We start from the raw sequence: 18,840 nt of genomic DNA, 5'->3' as shown, positions 1-18,840 counted from the left end.
TCCCCCGCCGAGTCCGGGATCGCCCTTCCCTTCTGTTCCCTTCCCCTCCCCTCTTCCCTTTCTCTTCCCACCCACGGTCCCTTGGAAACTTTCGAGAGTCAACTTTGTCCCTCCGGCTCCCGGCAGCTCCTCCTCCTCCTCCCCCGGGACAGGTAGGAGCCGCCGGGGCGGGGAGGAGGAGCGGCGGCCGCCACCGCCCCGCTGCCCTGCCAGCAGCCCTCCGCGTGTCCTCGGGCGGGGGGTCGTGTGCCCCCCGTGAGGCCGGGGACAAGCGAGGGGCCCTGGAGGCACCGCAACCCTCTCCCCCGCCGGTGCGGGAGGCTCAGGCCGCTGCCCCGGGTCGGCTCCGTTCCCCCGCCGCTTCCCGAGCGGAGCGGAGCGGCCGGGCCTGCCCCGGCATGGCGGTGAGGCGATCCCCGCCTGCCCGTCACGTCGCGCCCCGCAGGCACGGAGGGCTGCGGCCGGGCCTCCAAAACGCTGTCCTGCCGGCTGGCAGCAGAGCTTTTGGGGTCGGAAGGCGCCGTTTTCCCTTTTGACTTGATTAACGATCAAAAACAGTGCCCCTTCGTGTAAAAATACTACTTTTTTTTCTTTAGTTTCGCAGGATTCCTGTCACAAATCTATGCTGAGACTGCACAGGATGAAGTATTTGTAGAGTTCAGCCATAAGGAATAGATCGACGAGGTTAGGCACACATGCAAGTACGTGCAGATGAGAGATGATCTGATGTGCTTTCTATCAGAAAGAGTAATCCTGTTTATACGCAGATGAAACAAGCGTGATGAGTGAGAGCGTGCAGCTTGCCCAAAGTCTGGGGGCCTTGGAGGATGTAAGAAAGAGTGCGAATTAATCACGTGCAATTTTAAACAGAAAAGAGAGACATGGCTTTCTTACAGCTGACTTATGGAAAAAGCACAACAAGAATCTGTTTACATCTTTCACTGTGAACTCTCTTCATAGAGAAAAGTGCCTACTAGAGATGAAATGCTGAAAGAATCACTTAAATAATCAGAGATGCCAAAGACAACTCTATCATATGATTTTAAAAAGTTGCCCTGGATCATTCACTTACGTGTTTAAAAATAACAACAACAAAAAGTCTCTTTTGATGTTTCTTTTGCCCTTGAGGAATGATTCTTCATCATCCTCTGTAAACTCCATTATGAGAGTAAACCATCACTTTGAGGGCACTGGCATGTCACTCTTGCCCATGTTTGTAATTCATTAGCAGTTTTTGTCAGTAGTGCTTTTTGCAGCAACTCACAAGAACACATCATTCTCCTAGTTAAGTTAATTTTCTTCATAGAGGTGTATAGAATGCTGTGTTTGGGATTTTTTAGGAAGGTGTTGATGGTAACATATGAAAACATACTGATGTTTTTTGGTTGTTGCAGAACACTGATTGCACAGTCAAGGATTTTTCAGCTTCTCATGCTGCCCTGCCAGTGAGGAGGCTGGGGGTGCACAAAGAGCTAGCTGGGAGGAGACACAAGTTGGACAGGGAACCCAGAATAACCAGAGGGATGTCCCACACCATGTGGTGTCATGCTCAGCAATACAAGCTGGGGTAAAAAAGGAGGGGGACATTCAGAGTGATGATGTTTGTCTTTCCAAGAAACCATGACATGATGAGCCCTGCTTTCCTGGAAGTGGCTGAACACCTCCCTGTCAATGGAAAGTAGCAAACAAATTCCTTGTTTTTCTTTGCTTGTACACCACAGCTTTTGCTTTACCTAGTGAACTGTCTTCATCTCAACCCACAAGTTCTCACACTTTTAACCTTTCTCATTAAAGAGAATGAGAAAGGTGAGAGACCACATCCCAGCTGGGGAGAGTGAGAGAGCAGCTGGGTGGTGCTTAGCTGTCTGCTGGGGTTAAACCACAACAATACATAATTAAGGATTATTAAAAAAGCATGTTGTCAGAGTTGTTGAACAAAATACTAGAAGTGAAAGAACTGGTGCACCTTGGATAATAGTGTTTTCAGCACCTCAAATGCATGTGAGGAAATGAAGATATGAGAGGAAAACTTAGATGAAGGTGGAAAAATGGACCCCCTTAGCAGCATGAATGACAAAGCTCATTAAAAGAATCCTTTTTAACCTGCTACGATCAGACCTTTTTGGAGGGTTCTGGGTACAAAACATCCAAAGTACAGAAAGATGTGTTTTTAAAGGAGTGATGTCACAATTACTGAAAAAGCAGTAAGTCAGTTAATTAGATATCTCACAGGTCAGTTGCCTTAGAAACATCACAGAATGGCTGAGGCTGGAAGGGACCTCTGGCAGTCACCTAATCCAATGTCCCTGTTCAAGCAGGGTCACTGAGAGCAGGCTGCTTAGGACCATGTCCTTTTTTTTTGAAGACCTCCAAGGACAGTGAGGGGCTTGACTGATATACAAGGGGGGCATGCAAAGGTTTTCTTTGCTTTGTTTTATGGTAGACAAAATCTTTTCATCTAGCCAAACCAACCGTCACTCAACACAAAAATCCATATTTAAGTGAAAATATTGAGATTAATGGCTCACCATTTAGGTGGTGTTTGGAGCTGAGCTGTCTTTTGCTGTGGAGCTTTTATATGTGAGTAACATAGAAACTGATTAATTCCTGAGCTGAGGAGTCCCCCAGGTGAAATCATTCTCTTTCCCAGAACAGCTGTTTTCACATGGGCCATAAACCTTTATTGACTCCTTGACATTTTTTCATTTCATCTTCCGTTCTCAGTGAACTTTTCCTTTCCTTTAATCATTTGCTTTGATAGTTTCTTCATATTACTCTTCTACTCATATTTCACTCTTCACATTCACGTCTTTTTTTTTTTAATCACCTTTTCTACATCTGAGCAGCCACAAATATTTTGCATCATTATCTGAATGTTCTCATAGCTAAATATTGGGAGGTGATGTTCTGATGTCTCTGCTGCCTCTAGCTGACAGAAGCAACAGGTCAGTGGGCGAACTCTGCTGTTCTGCATGCAGGGAACAGCAGGAGTGTTTGAAGAGTGGATTATCTCTTGGCAGCAGTAACGCTCCTTTGCTTTCCTGTTTTCCTTCCAACTCCGTTTGTAAGTCCTGTATCTACGGGAGAGGGAGGGAAATCCTTCTATCGATCTCCCTATCAGGCAGGGAGGAATTCTTAGGATCTCTTGTTTGCTGACCACAGTTATGTGAAATGCAATTCAAACAAAATTGCAGCTCTGATATGTTAGAAGGCTAGCCTCTGTGGTAGAAGGATAGCGTTCAGCTAATAAAGTTTGCTTCCTGTTAGCTCACCTGTGGTGAACTGTGTTGAAGATAATATATATATACTGTATGTATATGGATTTTTAAGCCTAGTTCTTTTGCTGTAATTAGAAATTCAGATGTTACCTCAGCCGCCATGGGCAGCTGTCATTTCTGAACACTTCTACCTTCTAAGTCATTACTCAGTTCGCTCTTATTTTCAATCCCTTCATCTCCCCAACTCCTTGTTTACCTCTGAAACTTGCTGTGCATTTAATGACTTCCACTCCTAGGTCCTTATGGAAATGGATATTTACGAGGCCTGGATAACCACCTTAATGACAAAGAGTCCTGTGTGCTGATTAGCAGGTGGCTTTGAACATCGGTCCAGAGACACGGATCACGTACGTTGATCAGAAGGGCACAGAAGGGGAACAGCAGAGGTGTTAAATATCAGAGTGGGGCAGAACTGGGGAGAGCTGGTTGTGTTATGCCTAGCTGTCTACTAGGATGCCTGGAAGAGCCCTGTGAACTCCATATTCTAGGCTTTGGGGCATGGAACAAATGAATGTCCATGTATTCATTTGTCTTTATGTGCTATTGAGTGATCTATGCAGGCAGGGGGACTTTCCTACAAAAATGCTGATAGACAGTAGAAACAAACAAAAACCAGTGTGGAAAAAGAAGCAATGGTAATTCTTTTTACAGCTCTGAAACCAAATATCAAAGATTACTTGTGAGGGCATTTCCTGGAGACTTAACGGCCACCTGACATGTGGTCACAAATGGCCTTAGTGGTCACAAATTCCTCAGGAAATGTGCGTGCCTGCAAGGTCATTGAAAATATTTTGGGTTTTGCCTTTTTCTGAGAAACTTGTGACTACACAGAGCAAAGAAGAAATAGGGGAAATATCTCAGCCTAGCTTTTCCTGCATGACATCTAAAACAATAAGTTTGTGTTGCTAATATGCAAAACCTTTTATTGTTTTCACATTTTCTGGTTAATATTGGAGTAACTTATTTTAAGCTGAATTTGCCACAGAGAAGAATTTGCAGGCTGAAGCGCTCAAGTGTTGCTCTGAAAGTAGCTGTAGGTTTTTCTTGTCACCTCTTACATTCCCAGTGAAACTGAGAGAAGAGGTTTCTATTCTAGTTGGTTACGCTTGTCTTGCCTGTGTAAAGAACTTTGTGTGCAGAAGACATCTGGTACTTTGTTACAGAAACAGTTTGATATACTTTGAGCTAGGTCACCGTTTCTCAACAAAGTCAACAACATCTCCTTTAAAATAACTCTGGGAAGTGTAAGAAGCACACGCGATAAATTAGCATGCTTTATTTGTCTGTTTAGAAGCTGACAAGGAACATTTGACCTTGCCAGGAGCGTAAGAGGAGTGATGCAGAGACACTTTCTTCACTTAAGACAGTGGCAGTATTTTCCACTTGCCACTCTTTTACAGCCTTTCCCAACGAGGGTCCCTTACTCCTCACCCCTGCAGTCTGTGATCCTCACAGCAGGAAAAAGAAACTAAATACTAATATTTTTGTATTGGTATTACCCTTTAACAAATTATTTGGAAGGGAGATGGATGGGTTAACGAAGCAGACCTGATCTTCCAGTTTAGCAGAACACTTAAATGTATGCCTAGCTTTAACTATGTGAGTAGTTTAAATCTCACAGCGCCTTTCTTGGGTGAGACTTGTCAAGTGAACAAACATTGCAGGTTCAGCTGCTGAAGGTGGTTGGACTGGAAGCCAACTGGCTTTAGACTCAGCCTCTCTGGCCTCAGGCTGTACTTCCAGACTGGCAGAGGACTGGGCTGTGAATTCAGGCTCTGAACTTGTACCAGCAGTGGCTGAGGGATGCTCTGGTGGAGTGCTGACCGTTTTGTAAATGCTGCTAATGAAAAAGCTGTGTGTGAAGTCTTGTTGGGAGGTCAGTGGAATTTCTCACCTCCTCTTCCACTTACTTGTAGTTTAACTGTGTGTGTGCTAAATCAGAGATCTATCTAGCAAGGCAGGCACTGCATTTGCAGAGACTAGCCTTTTCTTAAGATACTATTTTCAGTAACAGCAGCTGTTTTAAATCTTAACGTTCTTCATCCCAAAACTATGTGCAGATGAGCAGCGTTAGTCAGGCGGCATTTTTTCAGGCAGTAATAGTGACCAGACAACCAGATACAAATGTTATTCTTTCTTCCAGACTGACATGCTTATGATTAGTTGTAGGTACTCCTCTCTCATGTTCAAAGGACTAGGAAGCCACAAAGTTTTCCACAGCTTCTTGCCTAGTCTTCTGGAACTCCTTATAGGAAAACCAAGATGCTTGGTAAAATAGAAAGTTCAGATTTAAAGTGAACTGTTCAGTACCTACGCGGACAGAGATGTCGCATGTAAGTTGGCACATATTTCTGGTGAGCAAAAGGTCTTTTTTATCTTCTGTCAAATTGTGCACACTTCTGTTGAACGTGAAGAGCGATAGCAGCTTTGTGATTACCCACATCAAGGTGTATGGTTTTGATAAGGCGTAGGAGGCCTCCCTCTTGTCCATGAGCCAACTATGAAGAAAATTTCAGAAAGAGGCAATCGCAGACTGCCTGTTGTGGCATTTCTCTTGTATGTGGCACATACCATCATTACAGAGAACTGCAGGAGACAAACCGCTGGCCCAATGCAGCGAAGTCATGCCTAAATTCATTCCTAAATAAGAATTGAACTGTTCTATTAATTCTCCCTATTTGTAAGAAGGAAGAATAGAGACTTCCTGGTTGTTTAGAATCTGTGACTTTCATTGTCTGTTGAGGTGTTATAGCTAGCTAAACAAGCAGGTGAATACAAGGGTAGAAAATGCACAGATACAACTAGAAGCTGATTATTATATAGAAGATTAATGTACATGTAAATAATTGAAAAGAACAGAAAACAAGCTTGCATTTTTTTTTTTAGACTAACCAAGTCATACAAAAATTGGAAAAGTTGAGGAGAAAATAAAGCCAATCAAGTCACAGCAGGGTTTCATATATACAAGGTTGATTTTCATGGCACAGTACGTGATGTCTTGAGAAAATGTTAGCTTCTGATCCCTTTCACTGTGATTCATATGTAAATGAATTATGTTAACACAAGAATCTTCCATTAGTTGTTGTTGGGTAATACGGAGGCTACCCATCAGAAAAGAGGAGTATAAAGAGCAGATGGGTCCTCCAGTGAGGCACTTAAAAATGAGGGATGGGAAGAGAGGGCAAGGATAACAGAGCTTCCATGCTCAATATGTAATTCTAATTTATGTTAATTTATTTAAAGCTTATTTACAGTCTGCCCTCAGTGCAATTGGACATTTGAGGGTGCATATATTCTAAGAATTTCAGTGTATAAGCATTACTGGGAGTTGTTTGAACACTTGTGAGGATAATTGGGCATTTATTTTCACTGCTTGCTATTTACATTCGTAGCATTTTCTAATAGGATTTTGTTAGTTAGGTGAGCACATCTTCTGTGTCCACAGAAATGCATATATAAAGGCAAGGAAACTGATATTTTAAAGTAGTCTTGAGCCAGTCGTTTTTTTTTTCTTGCACACATAACACAAAGGTAAAATAAAACTAAACTTTTTTTTTTTTTTTGTGAACAGAAGTGACCGTTGGACACAACTTGTACAAAAGTTTCAGATTTGCTCAAATATTTAGGAAAAAAAAGAGGGTGGGGAGGGAAGAGAAGAGAATGGTCTGTTTGGAAAGCACCACTTTTATATGACCAAATCATGACATCAGTAGGTTTTTAGAAGCTAAGTGCTTCCCTTGTGAAACATGACTTTGTACCAAGAGTGCATGAGATCACTGCTTTCCAAAAGAAATAGCCTACTTTGGGGAACACAAGGCAGAAAAGCGTATTGCTATTCTTTGACTCGTACTTCCTCTTGTGTGGATGAATATATTATCAGCACTTTTACTTCTTGTGTACTTTTCTTCAGAAAGGTCTCATAGGTCTTTCTTTAAAAGTGCTTTAAACAGCGCATGTGGCAGCGGGGATCTGTGCCCGGAGCATGGCAGAACCCAAGTGCTGTCTAGCAGCCAGTACCACCACCCTACAACCACTGACAAAAGGAGCCTTGTATCTCTGCGATTAGGGTAATTTTTCCCAAATCTTAAATATAATCCAGAAACCCAGTTCTCATACCTAAGGTCAATGGGAAACATTCCTTAGGTGCAAGGTTCGGGAGTTTTTTTGCTGCATATTCCTTACGATACAGGATTTCTAGGCAGTGCCTTTGATAACGGACCTGGATCTGGTTGTATACCAGATATTAACCACACAGAAAAATGCCGTGTATTCAGTCACCCTCTCAAAACAACCCAAACTGTCCTGCGCACACACATTCTCTCTTCTATTATCACATCACGTCAACATTTTTTTTCCCTTTTAGTTGTTTCCAGTACAACATATGTGGTGCTTTTAAGTTCAAGTTAAGCCTCTTTCTCTCATTTCATTCTATAAACAGACGCTGTGTGGTATTTATGCCTCATGATTTAGAAAGCCCTGCCCATTAATTTTCAGATTTGGGATGAGTTTCAGACCAGAGAGCAAGGGGAGCAAGAGGCAGTGTAATAACACATTCATGTGAAGGAAGGAGAACATTTTCGTTTACCTGAAAGACTAAGGGTTGTTATTTTTACTATTTTCTGTACATTTTTATAAGTCTTGTAAAAGTGGCATTGGGCAATAAATCTCAAAAATTCTTCTTCTTGTCAGCAGCTTTATGACAAACTGACTTAGACTGAGTAGTCTGAAGTGACACTGAATGTGAACCAGTTCAAACCAGTGTCCTCAGTGGGGTTCCTCAGTACAACACCAGCCATGAACTGGAGAAGTGCTAGGCCGTGTAGGAGAAGGAGCAATCTGGCTAAGGAGCCGAGCTGCTTCACAGCCCTGCAGTTTATTTGCATCTATATGGTGAGTGCAGAGGGAACAGCGTTGCTTTTCTTGAAAGGAAAGGAGTTCTCCAGGAAGAGCTGTTATTTCTGTTAGCACTGCTGTGAAGGGGGGGGCTGGCTAAATAGCACAGAGCATGTGAGGGGAACGGACCAGAAAAGAGAAGTACTGAGGAAATACCATGGTTTAAAGTCATTTGAACAACTGTTTTGGTATGCTGTATTATTCCTAATGCACCCGTTAAACCCACGGACAAGTAAGCAGAGAGGCTTTCATGTGGCTTGCTCGTCAGTATTTGTTTTTTGACAATTTGACTTGTTTGTTTAGGTGTGCCGTTCTGCTCCAGTAAAAAAGATTTTGCATTGCGTTTTACAAAAAGATTTGCTTGTACTTCTAACCCTTGCCATGGCTGCTGTTAACATACAAACCATAAGGGGAGTTTGAGGTTGGCTAAGGGTTATCCGTTCCTACCCCAGAGTGCACAAGGCTTGGATTACACTGTCTGTAGTCCTCCTGCAATCTCTGCTGGTGTGAGGACTGCTCATAGCACACGTGGCAGAAGCGTTTACCCCACATAGGCGGGCAGGCTGGTCTAGAGCTCACTGACCCTGCTGATTGAAGGCTGCAGGAATTACAGCTGAACTCATTTTAAGACTGTTATCCTGCTCTTACTCCAGGGAGTGAGGCTCAAAAATTGCAGGGCAGAAGGGGGGGTGAGAAACCAGTGTTCCCTGTGGCCTGCACTCTGTTCCTAGGACGTTTGCTGGCTTTTGGTTCCAGCTACTGTTCAGGACTTCCTGATACCCCAGGTGGGAAGGGGTGACCACAGCACCTGGGCAGGCCTGAATAATCCCAGCAGCATGGTTAGAGCAAGGGGGGTGAGGGGGAGTGGAAAGGGGGCTCATGAGCGTGGCTGGAAAAGCTTCCCACTCCTTCCACTGCCTTTACCCGTACTCTTTGTCACTAGCCCTCCCTTCTCCCTGCTTTGTTCTCTGCTGCTTTCTGTCCAGTCCCTCCCCTGGTCTTTACTTTCTGTTATTAGTGATCCTGGCGCACGGGGAGAGCGGCATCTTGGCCATCCCTGCAATTCCTTCCTGTGGCTTTTAAAAAGATGGGCGCAACAACAGCTTTCATGTGCTTTTCTTTCAGAGTAGCTTTCTCTGCATATTTTGGTAGGAGTTCAGCTGAATTCTCTCTTTACTCCTTCCAGAAACTGGAAATAAACTTCGTCTGGGCCTGGAGATTTATTGCAAACTACACAGAAGGGCCAGAACTGGTGCAGAGCTTTTCCACATGGAAAGACTGATGCAGAGCGCTCATAGTGTGCCCAAATAAAAGCAGAGATGCTCCGTGAGCCTAAAATGCCTCCTAGACGAGAGGGTAACTAAAGCTTGGTTCAGTCCTAGCAGCTCAGAAGGCTGACCAGGCCAGCAGCCACCTCACACAGCCGCTGTTGCAGGGCACAGAGCAGAGCCCAAAGGCTTTGGAGGATCTTTGGCTGCACGCAGGGGCCGGCCAAGGTGCCCTTGCACCCTGGGGCTGATGGAAGCAGACAGAGGTGACACACGTCCGTCCTGTCTTTCCCCATGCCAGAGAAAGGTTTATTACTAATCATTTTTATTACAGACACTAACACTAGGTAATTACAATATGAATGCGGTAGCTCATTCAGAGAGGAGTGGTGCCAGACAGCACCTACAAACACAGCTTTTCTGAACTCTTCTAGACCCTCAATCCCCTCTGAAACCAGTGCAGTCCTCACAAGTTGCCCTTTCCTCATGATGGATTTGCACCACATCAGAATAGATGCCACACATCCATGCTGGAGGTTTATGTTGCACCATAGCATTCTTTAGCTAGCAACTTCCCTTACTGATCGTGAATTTGGTTTAAATTTTGGAAGACTTTCTTGGACACTTACCTTTTTTTTTTTTTTTTTTAATCCCCTCCTCTTCTCCTTTCTGCCAAGAGTTAAGGCTGTGTTTATAAGCAGCAGCTAGCCTGGCACTAGTTCTTACTAGTAAAGCTTATCTAGTGCCAAGTAAACACAAGCATGTGCAAGCCAGGGAAGAAGCTTTCTATTCCTACCTCCTTCACATAGGCTTGCCTTAGATGAAAAAGTCCCTGCTGTACGTTTGGTAGGTGCAATTGGGGAACAGCCAGGGAAGTGTCGCTGTTTAAACAGGGAAGACAAATGAAGAGCTTCCTTCCTTCTCATCTTTCTTTGTAGGCACGATGAATCCTGAGTGATGCAGTCCTGTGGAGCAGGATCAGATGGACCCTCCTGGGGCGGGGTCAAGCTCCACAGCCCCCCCCCGACAGCAAGTTGTGTGGTTTGTATTTTGCTATTACAGCGCAACAGATGCTATATTTAACTTCCTACTTCTCTTCCAGCTGTTTAGTTTTTAAACAAAATCTGAGCTTAGAAATACTAGTCAGCTAGTCACAAACAAATCATCAGTTAGAAAGCTGTCCCTGACTCCTGTACAGCCCTCACTTCTGAGGTGCCTTCCCCTTTGGCAATAGTTTAACTGTTTGGTGAATCATTGCGTTATTGGATGCACCAAATTTGACGAGATCCTGGGTCTGGCTTGGAAATAATTTAATTGAAAATAATGAAATAGATGAACAGTGGATAAACAGGGGGTCTTGTTCTGGGCTTCTGAAGGTCTGTGCTTCCAGCATGTCATTAGGAATCATAGTGGCAGCTAAGAAAAAAGTGGGTGTGGAGAGGAGGATTCTCATATAAACATTTCAAGGGACTTTGAGAAATGCCAGTAAATATTTCAGGTTCCTAGTACAGTTGTGACTGCAGGTATTATGATAAGGAACCTTAAGCCTAACCTAAGCCCTCCAGACAGCCCTACAGAATGGTGAGAACATACCAACAACAATGTCCTTCTGCCCTATGAAACATGGGACCTCAGAGATGCCAACAAAGTGAATCTAGTGCAATTTACATTAGGCACACAAGAAACTTTCACAAGTCCAGAAAGGACTAGATGAGCAGACAATACACAAGGATCACATAGGAGCAGGGAGGTCCTCTTCCCCAAAAAAGCGTAAAGCAGAGAGGTAAGCAGAATGAAGTGATGCATTTTACTTAACTTTTTCAGTTCATAGATAGTTCACCTCTTTTTAATTCTATCTAGATTTACAAATATTACAAAGAGTTTGTGATTTGTTGAGCTAGGCTTGAAACAGAAATATTATTTGCTAACCATTTTAGCCTGGTTCTTGTCCTAGGATAATTCATAGTCCTAGGAGACCTTATTGCTCTCTACAACTGCCTGAAAGGAAGGTGTAGGGAGCTGGGGGTCGGCCTCTTCTTGCAGATAACCAGTAATAGGACTGGGGGAATGGCCTCCAGTTGCACCAGGGGAGGTTCAGGTTGGAAATGAGGAGACATTTCTTCTCAGAAAGAGCGGTCAGGCATTGGGACGGGTTGCCCAGGGAGGTGGTGGAGTCACCGTCCCTGGGGGCGTTTAAGGAAAGGTTGGATGTGGTGCTTAGGGATGGTTGGACCAGATGGATCTTGGAGGTCTTTTCTAACCTTAATGACTATGATTCTAAGATGCCACCACTCTATTACACAAAGGGCTATAGAGCACAACATTGAGTACCTTAACTGACCTTGAGTACCTTAAGCAACCTAGTTATCTTGATGTGATTACAAATCTGAAAGCCTGATACTTAGCTTCTGCATTAGAAGTACCATTGTGTTTAACATCCTGTTTCATCCGCAAATGTAACTTTTTTTTTTGAACAGACTGATCTTCTACTATAATTGATTATAAATGAAAGGCTAGCCCCTCAAATTATAAAGGTCCCCTTTTCAGGCCTTTTATCCTCTCCTTTAGCACAGAAAGAATAAGAGCATGCTCTTGACAGTCCCTATCATGTAAACTCCAGTCTGCTGCCTTGCTATTTTCGAGGTGCCTGTGGGTGACCAACTTCATTAGTCACTGAGGCATCATATAATTGCAGGTGGATGTGGGTGGACACTATGACAAGCAATTTAATAGGTACTTTTTGCATGTGTCAGAAACTTTACCATTACAAACCATCAGGAGCTCTGGAGTTCTTCTTCTCCTTCAGCTGAAGGGGTAGAGAGGGTGAGGAGGTGCCCCAGGCACCTTTCTGTCCCAGGATACTTTTGGTTTTGGTAACATGCCGTGCTCTTCCTTCCCTGCACCAAGTGCCACATTTACAGACACAGCCTTTCTGTTGTCACCCCTCTGTGTACACGGGCCCGCACAACCCACCTTCTCCACAGCTCCAAAACCAGGGCCACCCCTTCTTTTTTTATCCCAACAGCTTAAGCACACCCCTTCCAGGTAGTGCAGCACAAAGATGTTTTCCTAAGAAATGTATCATGGCTGAAAATGCATAAAAGGGCTCCAAAGTGTAGTTATTTCTGGCAGGAACCCGTACAGCTAAAAGTTAACTTAACCATTACCCCATCTCTCACTGCTTCTGGCCTGCCTTAGGGCAAATCTTTTCAGGAATCCCTGAAAAGGATGTTAAAAGCCTAAAAAAGACTATTTATTTATTTTACTCCAGAGTCACAGACCTGTCACAGTCTCACAGTCACAGTCTCTGCCTTTCCAAGGGCTTCAGGCAATGCTTTTCCACTGCTGTGGCCAACCCTCTTCTGAGCTGCCTGATGACAAACACTCTTCTGTAGCCCTCCTTCCCTTTTATCAATTCTGCTAGATGGTCAAAGAACCTGCCTGGTTACTTACTCAGTTGGCAGGTCTGCTTTCCAGATTGATGCCTTTCTTCACCACACTCGCTGCACAGCCTTGTCAGCCCGCTGGGACTGCTCAGCATCCTTACCTAGCACAAGCACTGCGCCTCGCTGCATACGTGCATACAGATACGCCGTGTGTCCTCTGGGCCAGTGCCTTGGGGGCAGGATCAAAACTGAAAAGTAACCCAACCACATAGTACTTCTGTAATACTTTTCAAAAGAAAGTCTCCACAATCTATATACACATTTTAATTGTATTCTATTATATTTTTAGCAAAAAGTATGTCTTGGAATAACAGTCAAATTATTTGCTGTTATTTTTTCAAGGCAGGGGGAGAGAGATGTTTCGAAGACAAACTATACTAATGAAGAATAAGTTTTAGATCTGCATCTGCTGAGATTCAATTGCAACAGAAGGTAATGTCAATTAAAAGTGATAAATATTTGCAAAGACAAAATAAGTTTATTAGCAAATGATTTTAAAAAGTGCAAGTGTCTAAAGACAGCAGGTACAAGAGGAAAACTAAGGGAAGCAAAAGTGTGCTGTTATGATCATACAGTAAATGATACACCACCTTGCTTCAGCCCTAACAGAAAAATTGGACTTATCGAAATGTATTTTAACAGAAGAATATAGCCGCAGACCAGAATCAGGAAAGCACCGTGTTTAGTAAATACGACATAGCTGGATTTAGATTGACTGGACCTGATTCAATAAAACTTAACAAGTAGTTACTTGAAGATAGACTTGACATCTGTGTAGATGACAGGAACCTGGAGTTCAAAAAGAACTCCAGGAGGATGGTAGATATGCAAGCAGTAATCTGAAGGAAGGCAAAAAATATATATATCTTTTAAAAAAATGATAGTTTAAGAAAACATGACCAATTAGGAAAGATTAAAAGGCCAAGAAATTAAAAATATGTAAACACATTGTTTATAAAACAAGGAAATTATGTCAGCTTAAATTCAGTACACCAAGGATGCTAGAACAGTACTTAAACAATTGATGTGCAAATAGCCATAGGATAAAAAGGTTAAAAAAAAAAAAAGGCTTATCTGAGTTTGTTGAGAAGAATCAATGTAAACAGTCAACTTCCTCAGACTAGTCTTCTAGTCAAACTAAAAGCAGGGAATATAGAAGCACAATACAGAAGGGTTTTAGTACTAATTTTGAGAGATTACCCACATTCAAGTGTTATAAGAAACTTAAAGGAATATATTCTAAACGTGATGACTACCAGGAAGGCGTAAAACAAGCTTAGAATTGACTTACTTGGAATATAATTATTAATAAACTTATCAAAAGCAAAAAAACCTCAGTTTGGTCTGGGTTGAAGAGAGAGACAGAACTAAATATCGTAAACTGAAAACATGGCTGGGAATTACGGTTCATTTGATCTAGTTGCACAAAGCTCTACACATACTATATGAACGCTGTATGGAAGTTACCCAGCCAGGCAGCAACATAGAGCAACACAGGAGTTAATACCATAAACTGATGAGACAGCAGGAGGTGAGAACTACAGTCCTCATTCTGGCATGTATTAACAGTGCTTGCACAAGGAAGAGGACAGATCTCACCGTATGTATCACAGAAAAGTTTCAAGTACACTCCTTTTTGTTTGTTTGTTTCATGCACCCCTGGGAAGAGAGGTGATACACATTGATAGGAGGAAAGAATTACTAAAACAGAATGGTTTATGTTAAAAAGATTGCTGAAGGGATATAGCAAGACATCTAGTATGTAAGAATTATTAGACATTGTTTAACTGTTCTAGCTGAAAAAAATAAAGCTTTACGGTAGCATTTTACATATGCACAACTTACGTAAGTGATGGATGTAAGGGAAATCTTTCTAAGTGATAACATGCTTGTCTACTGAAAAGAGCTATGCTGGCACGTTCTGGAATCTCTGTATTATAAAGTGTGTGTCTATGACTCATATGTCCTTTAAAATAGTCTGGCTATAATTGATACTGTCATAGTATGGGACCTACAGCTTGATCTCCAGCCAGTCTGTATGTTTCTAATTCTATGAGGTTGGTTTTTTTAGGGATTCTTTAGACAAAAAAAAAGTGTTGTTTTTTTTTCCTGCTGAACATACTACCTTTACTGTTCCATGCTTGTTTGCAATTTTATTAGTGTCATTAGTGCTAATTATACAAGAAGAGTTACAGAAAAATGTGGAGCGTACATAGAGCGTAGAAAACAACCAACTCTAAAGCTGCAGATAACTCACCTTCCCCTGGCACATGCTCGCCCATCTCAGCGTGAAGCACTGAGGCAGGCAGAAGCTGCAGCAGCAGGATGCTCGCCGTCCTTTGCTTCCAGCAGACGGATGCACACCACAAGGCTGTGGAGTGCTTTTGGCCCATTCAGACTGCCTGGTGTACTTCAAACTACACCCCAGGAGATGCAGCGCCTTTCTCTACAAGGCTGTTAGTCTGAACCATCATGCTGCACTGCACAAAACTCATTTTGGTAGCAGTAAAACAGATGTATATTATTTCATCGTAATGTACAGTATAAAGTGTAGGATAAGGTACTATTTGCTGAAGAACTCTGTCACTGAAAACAAATTGCTCAGTAATGTCCAAGTTCCAGTGTTCATGCAAAGCTAAGCCTCGTTATAACATGAAAGAATATTCTAACTGCAATACAGTAAGTACTCTTCCAAAAAAAACCATCATACATTGCAACAACAGTCTACCGCTGCAGTCTAATCCCCACATGGTAGGTGTTGCTGCAGACAAGAAATACATGTAGCACTTCCTTTTGTACAGCTAATTTTTTATTGTTAAATAATGAACGTTGTAACGGAATAAACTATTAAGAAATTAAACCAAACAGCTAAGGCATTTGACATGTTTTACAGTCATTGGGATGGTGTCACTGTTTGGATATACCTTACCTTTCAGGAAAACTGTAAATCAGGAAACAGGTTTAAGGCTTTTTGCTACTCCAGAGATTAATTATTCAGCTATGACAAATGAAATACTGAAGGACACTGCTCAAGTCTTACTCTAAATTGTTTTTGTTTTATGACTGCGTCTTCAGAGTGAAGATTTTCTGTTGCTCCCAAATCACTCAACTTAACTATGCCACTATTCATGTCTAATTAAAAAAACAACTACCAAAGACAATCTAATTTCTATTCTGGGTCAACACCATGCTGACACAAAGCCAGGAATACACAGCAGCACTGTGCTCTCCTACTTATTTGCAGTCAGGAGGGCTCCATCAACCACGAGCTGGGCTGACCTGAATAATGAAAGCTTACAACACACGCATAGCTTTTGCTGTTTGGCAGTCAACTAGCACTATTATACCATTATGTTCTGATGCCTGCTTGAGGGAAGGCACATGGACGCTTTCTCATTCTTCCACTAGCCAGTGCCCATAAGCTGATGAAAAGCTTATAAAGAGGTTTTGCTTCATTCTGCATCACCCTGTTAAAAAGCAATGTGGTGATTTAAAAGAAAAAAAATAGTCTTGTGGGTATACATAAATATTTATTATCATTTACTTCATTTTACTAGAAGTCCTTAAACAGTTTTTCTTTTTTTGCCAAAACGTTGCATCTCTGACACAGTTGCTACTATCATAGCTTCCCTGCACTGGGAATGCACAGCTTACACTTAAATTTCAAAACAATCTATTCAAGATAAAGAACCTTCAACTGTAGTGCATATGGAGCTATTCAAAGATTGGTAAAAAAGACCCCCCGTTCCCCCTCCCAAACTGAGAATCTGTTACAAAGAGATTTCCTTACCAAAAAGTGAATATACAAAAGCTAAAAAAAAATGCTGGCTTGAAAAAGTGATTTCAGGATTTACTGTACACATTGTAACAATTTATTATATAAGCTGCTTCTACATGCAAGCAGATCTTACATTTGGTGTAAAACATTTATACACATTCTTTACAATTTGTACATATTTAAATGGCTGTATCAAACAACACTGCGCTATGGAATTTTGGAAGCAAACAACTAAAATTGGGAGGGGGAAAAGACAAGGTTTATAAAACGTGAACAAGACCCGTGACACTGAAAAGCATCTGGACTTAGGCTTAAGTCTTGCTTGTTTTGGTTTCAGGTTATTCAGGCAGACCTAGATTTTCCTTCTAGCACACAAAAATAACACCAACGCAAAATAGAGTAAGGCAACTATTCAGCCAGCAGACTGTACCCGTCACTTAGAATGGCTTGTGGGAAAATGCCTTTGCTTTAAAGTTAGTTTTTTGCTAAAATGTTTATGTTCTAGGCACATTTTTAGCAAAAATTGCACTTTGGCTTTTCTGATTGCTTATGACATTAAATGAATTACTGTAGTTGGTGCCCATTTTGAACAGGACTGGGGCTGGGGTTTTTGGTCAAAAAAGCCCAGGCCTCAAGTGATATTTCAGTAGTAAGAAAGATGGCAGTGGGGCACTTGATAAGAGACGATCAAAGCACAGAGTCTGTGTGATAACTGATGTTATTCAGTACCTTTGTCACCTTTTAGTTCGTATTAGAAGGTAACAAAAGTAAACCCAAGCCAATAGCATACCATACTGCTTTGTGAAAACCTGAGCTCTGTTGGAATCTGGGGACTTCTATCAGTTTGTGTTATATGTGACAGTGTCCCCTTTACTGAAACACTTAAAACTCTCTAAGAGGTACAGCACTGAGGAACACCAGTGCCTTATGGCATAACATTGTGTGGGTGTCAAAATGCTGGCATGGAAAACTGTTTTTCACACCTTCTTGAATGGCTCTATGTTTGTACTTTGTCTTTTTACACAGTGCATAGCAAGAAAGGAGGAGCCTTGATATAAGCTCTGAGGTGTTGTGCCACAAGAACAAAGTTTAGTTATAAGGAAAAGAAGAAAGGGGAGAATGAATGATATTTACTAGAAGTCATAATGGGACTTCTCACTATGACCCGTGCCATGGCTGCATGTGGGAAGCAAAACTTAGAACAAGTGTTTGTTCAGGAGATTATCATGAACATGTACCAGAAACATATACAAATATAATTCCTCCTGGCTACTGAATTGCTAGAGAGCAAAACTGAATATAATGAGCAGTAAAGTCATTTTATGAGGCTTGTCTACTTCCCCACTTAAAACTGTAATTCTGACACTGATGAAGGGATTTTGGAAGAACATCTGAGAGATGCAAGTCTTCATGAAGTCCGTGGCAACATACCAGTTAGATCCCTACAACTGACAGCATTTTCTAGCTGTTTTTACTTAAATAATGATGCAAAGGGTAGAGCATTCAAGATAAAAAAGAATCTTATCTTATGGATTGAGGCTGATAAAGTAAACATTTTAAATAATTCATTTTTTCCCCACAACTATTTTTTTTGGCTGGCAAAGGCTAACAAGTTTATTGGCATTGCCCCCAAATCAGAAAAGCACTTCGGGGTTGTTCTTCATTGTTGGCTACTCATTATTCTCTACATCACAGGAAAGCGGCTGAGTGCCTGCCTCAGCTTCTGTGCAATCTGAAACAAAGAAACAGAACATATTTAATATGTAGTCACTTTACCCTATGCAGAAACAAGATTTCATGCTGAGATTAAACAGATTGTTCCCTTGTCTTCCAAAAACTGTAGTCTTTCCTCAGTACCCTTAATGTGTACAAGATTGACAATACTATGTTCAGCTGCTCTCTTAACACTGCCAGATACAACACGGCATCTGAGCAGGGAGTGCTGTGCAGTCAGTATACTCCAACTCTGACCTGTTGCTGCCTTCTCTTGAAAAGACCAAATGTCAGAGCTGTCACCAACAGCGTTGTTTAGTTTGTGGTAATGCGTGGCTTTGGTCTTGGAAAGCAATCATCTGTTCAGCAAAAAGATGTAATCAATAAATGTGGTTGGTCATGACTTAAAAGTGTTCCTGTCTTTGATACGAGTTTACAAGCTACCAGCAGTCCTTCAGCAGTTC

At 42.0% G+C, this 18,840-nt stretch overlaps 1 protein-coding gene and 1 long non-coding RNA gene across 9 annotated transcripts in view; one reads left to right on the top strand and one right to left on the bottom strand.

The window, feature by feature from the left end:
• The first annotated feature begins 11 nt into the window (after nucleotides 1–11).
• On the top strand, nucleotides 12–16,926 carry LOC106034246 (uncharacterized). 7 transcript variants are annotated; one of them, XR_010829768.1, is made up of 8 exons: nucleotides 12–152; nucleotides 597–701; nucleotides 3,515–3,625; nucleotides 5,442–7,877; nucleotides 7,971–8,168; nucleotides 10,378–10,480; nucleotides 13,228–13,317; nucleotides 15,046–16,926. It is a non-coding gene; the product is annotated as an uncharacterized lncRNA (long non-coding RNA). The 7 variants fall into 7 exon arrangements; XR_010829771.1 differs by lacking the exon at nucleotides 5,442–7,877; XR_010829767.1 differs by having other exon boundaries at nucleotides 3,515–5,611.
• The window catches only part of SNX9 (sorting nexin 9), a 62,119-nt gene continuing 59,674 nt past the window's right edge, over nucleotides 16,396–18,840 (bottom strand). For both annotated transcript variants that reach the window (XM_066993157.1, XM_066993156.1), the window contains exon 18: nucleotides 16,396–18,395. In XM_066993157.1, the coding sequence (XP_066849258.1) occupies nucleotides 18,348–18,395 (48 nt within the window). In that variant the 3' untranslated portion in view covers nucleotides 16,396–18,347. The remainder of the gene's footprint in view (nucleotides 18,396–18,840) is intronic.

The sequence above is a fragment of the Anser cygnoides genome, chromosome 3 (genome assembly GCF_040182565.1).
Source record: "Anser cygnoides isolate HZ-2024a breed goose chromosome 3, Taihu_goose_T2T_genome, whole genome shotgun sequence".
NCBI lineage: Eukaryota > Metazoa > Chordata > Aves > Anseriformes > Anatidae > Anser > Anser cygnoides.
This window is presented reverse-complemented; position numbering and strand designations above follow the sequence as displayed.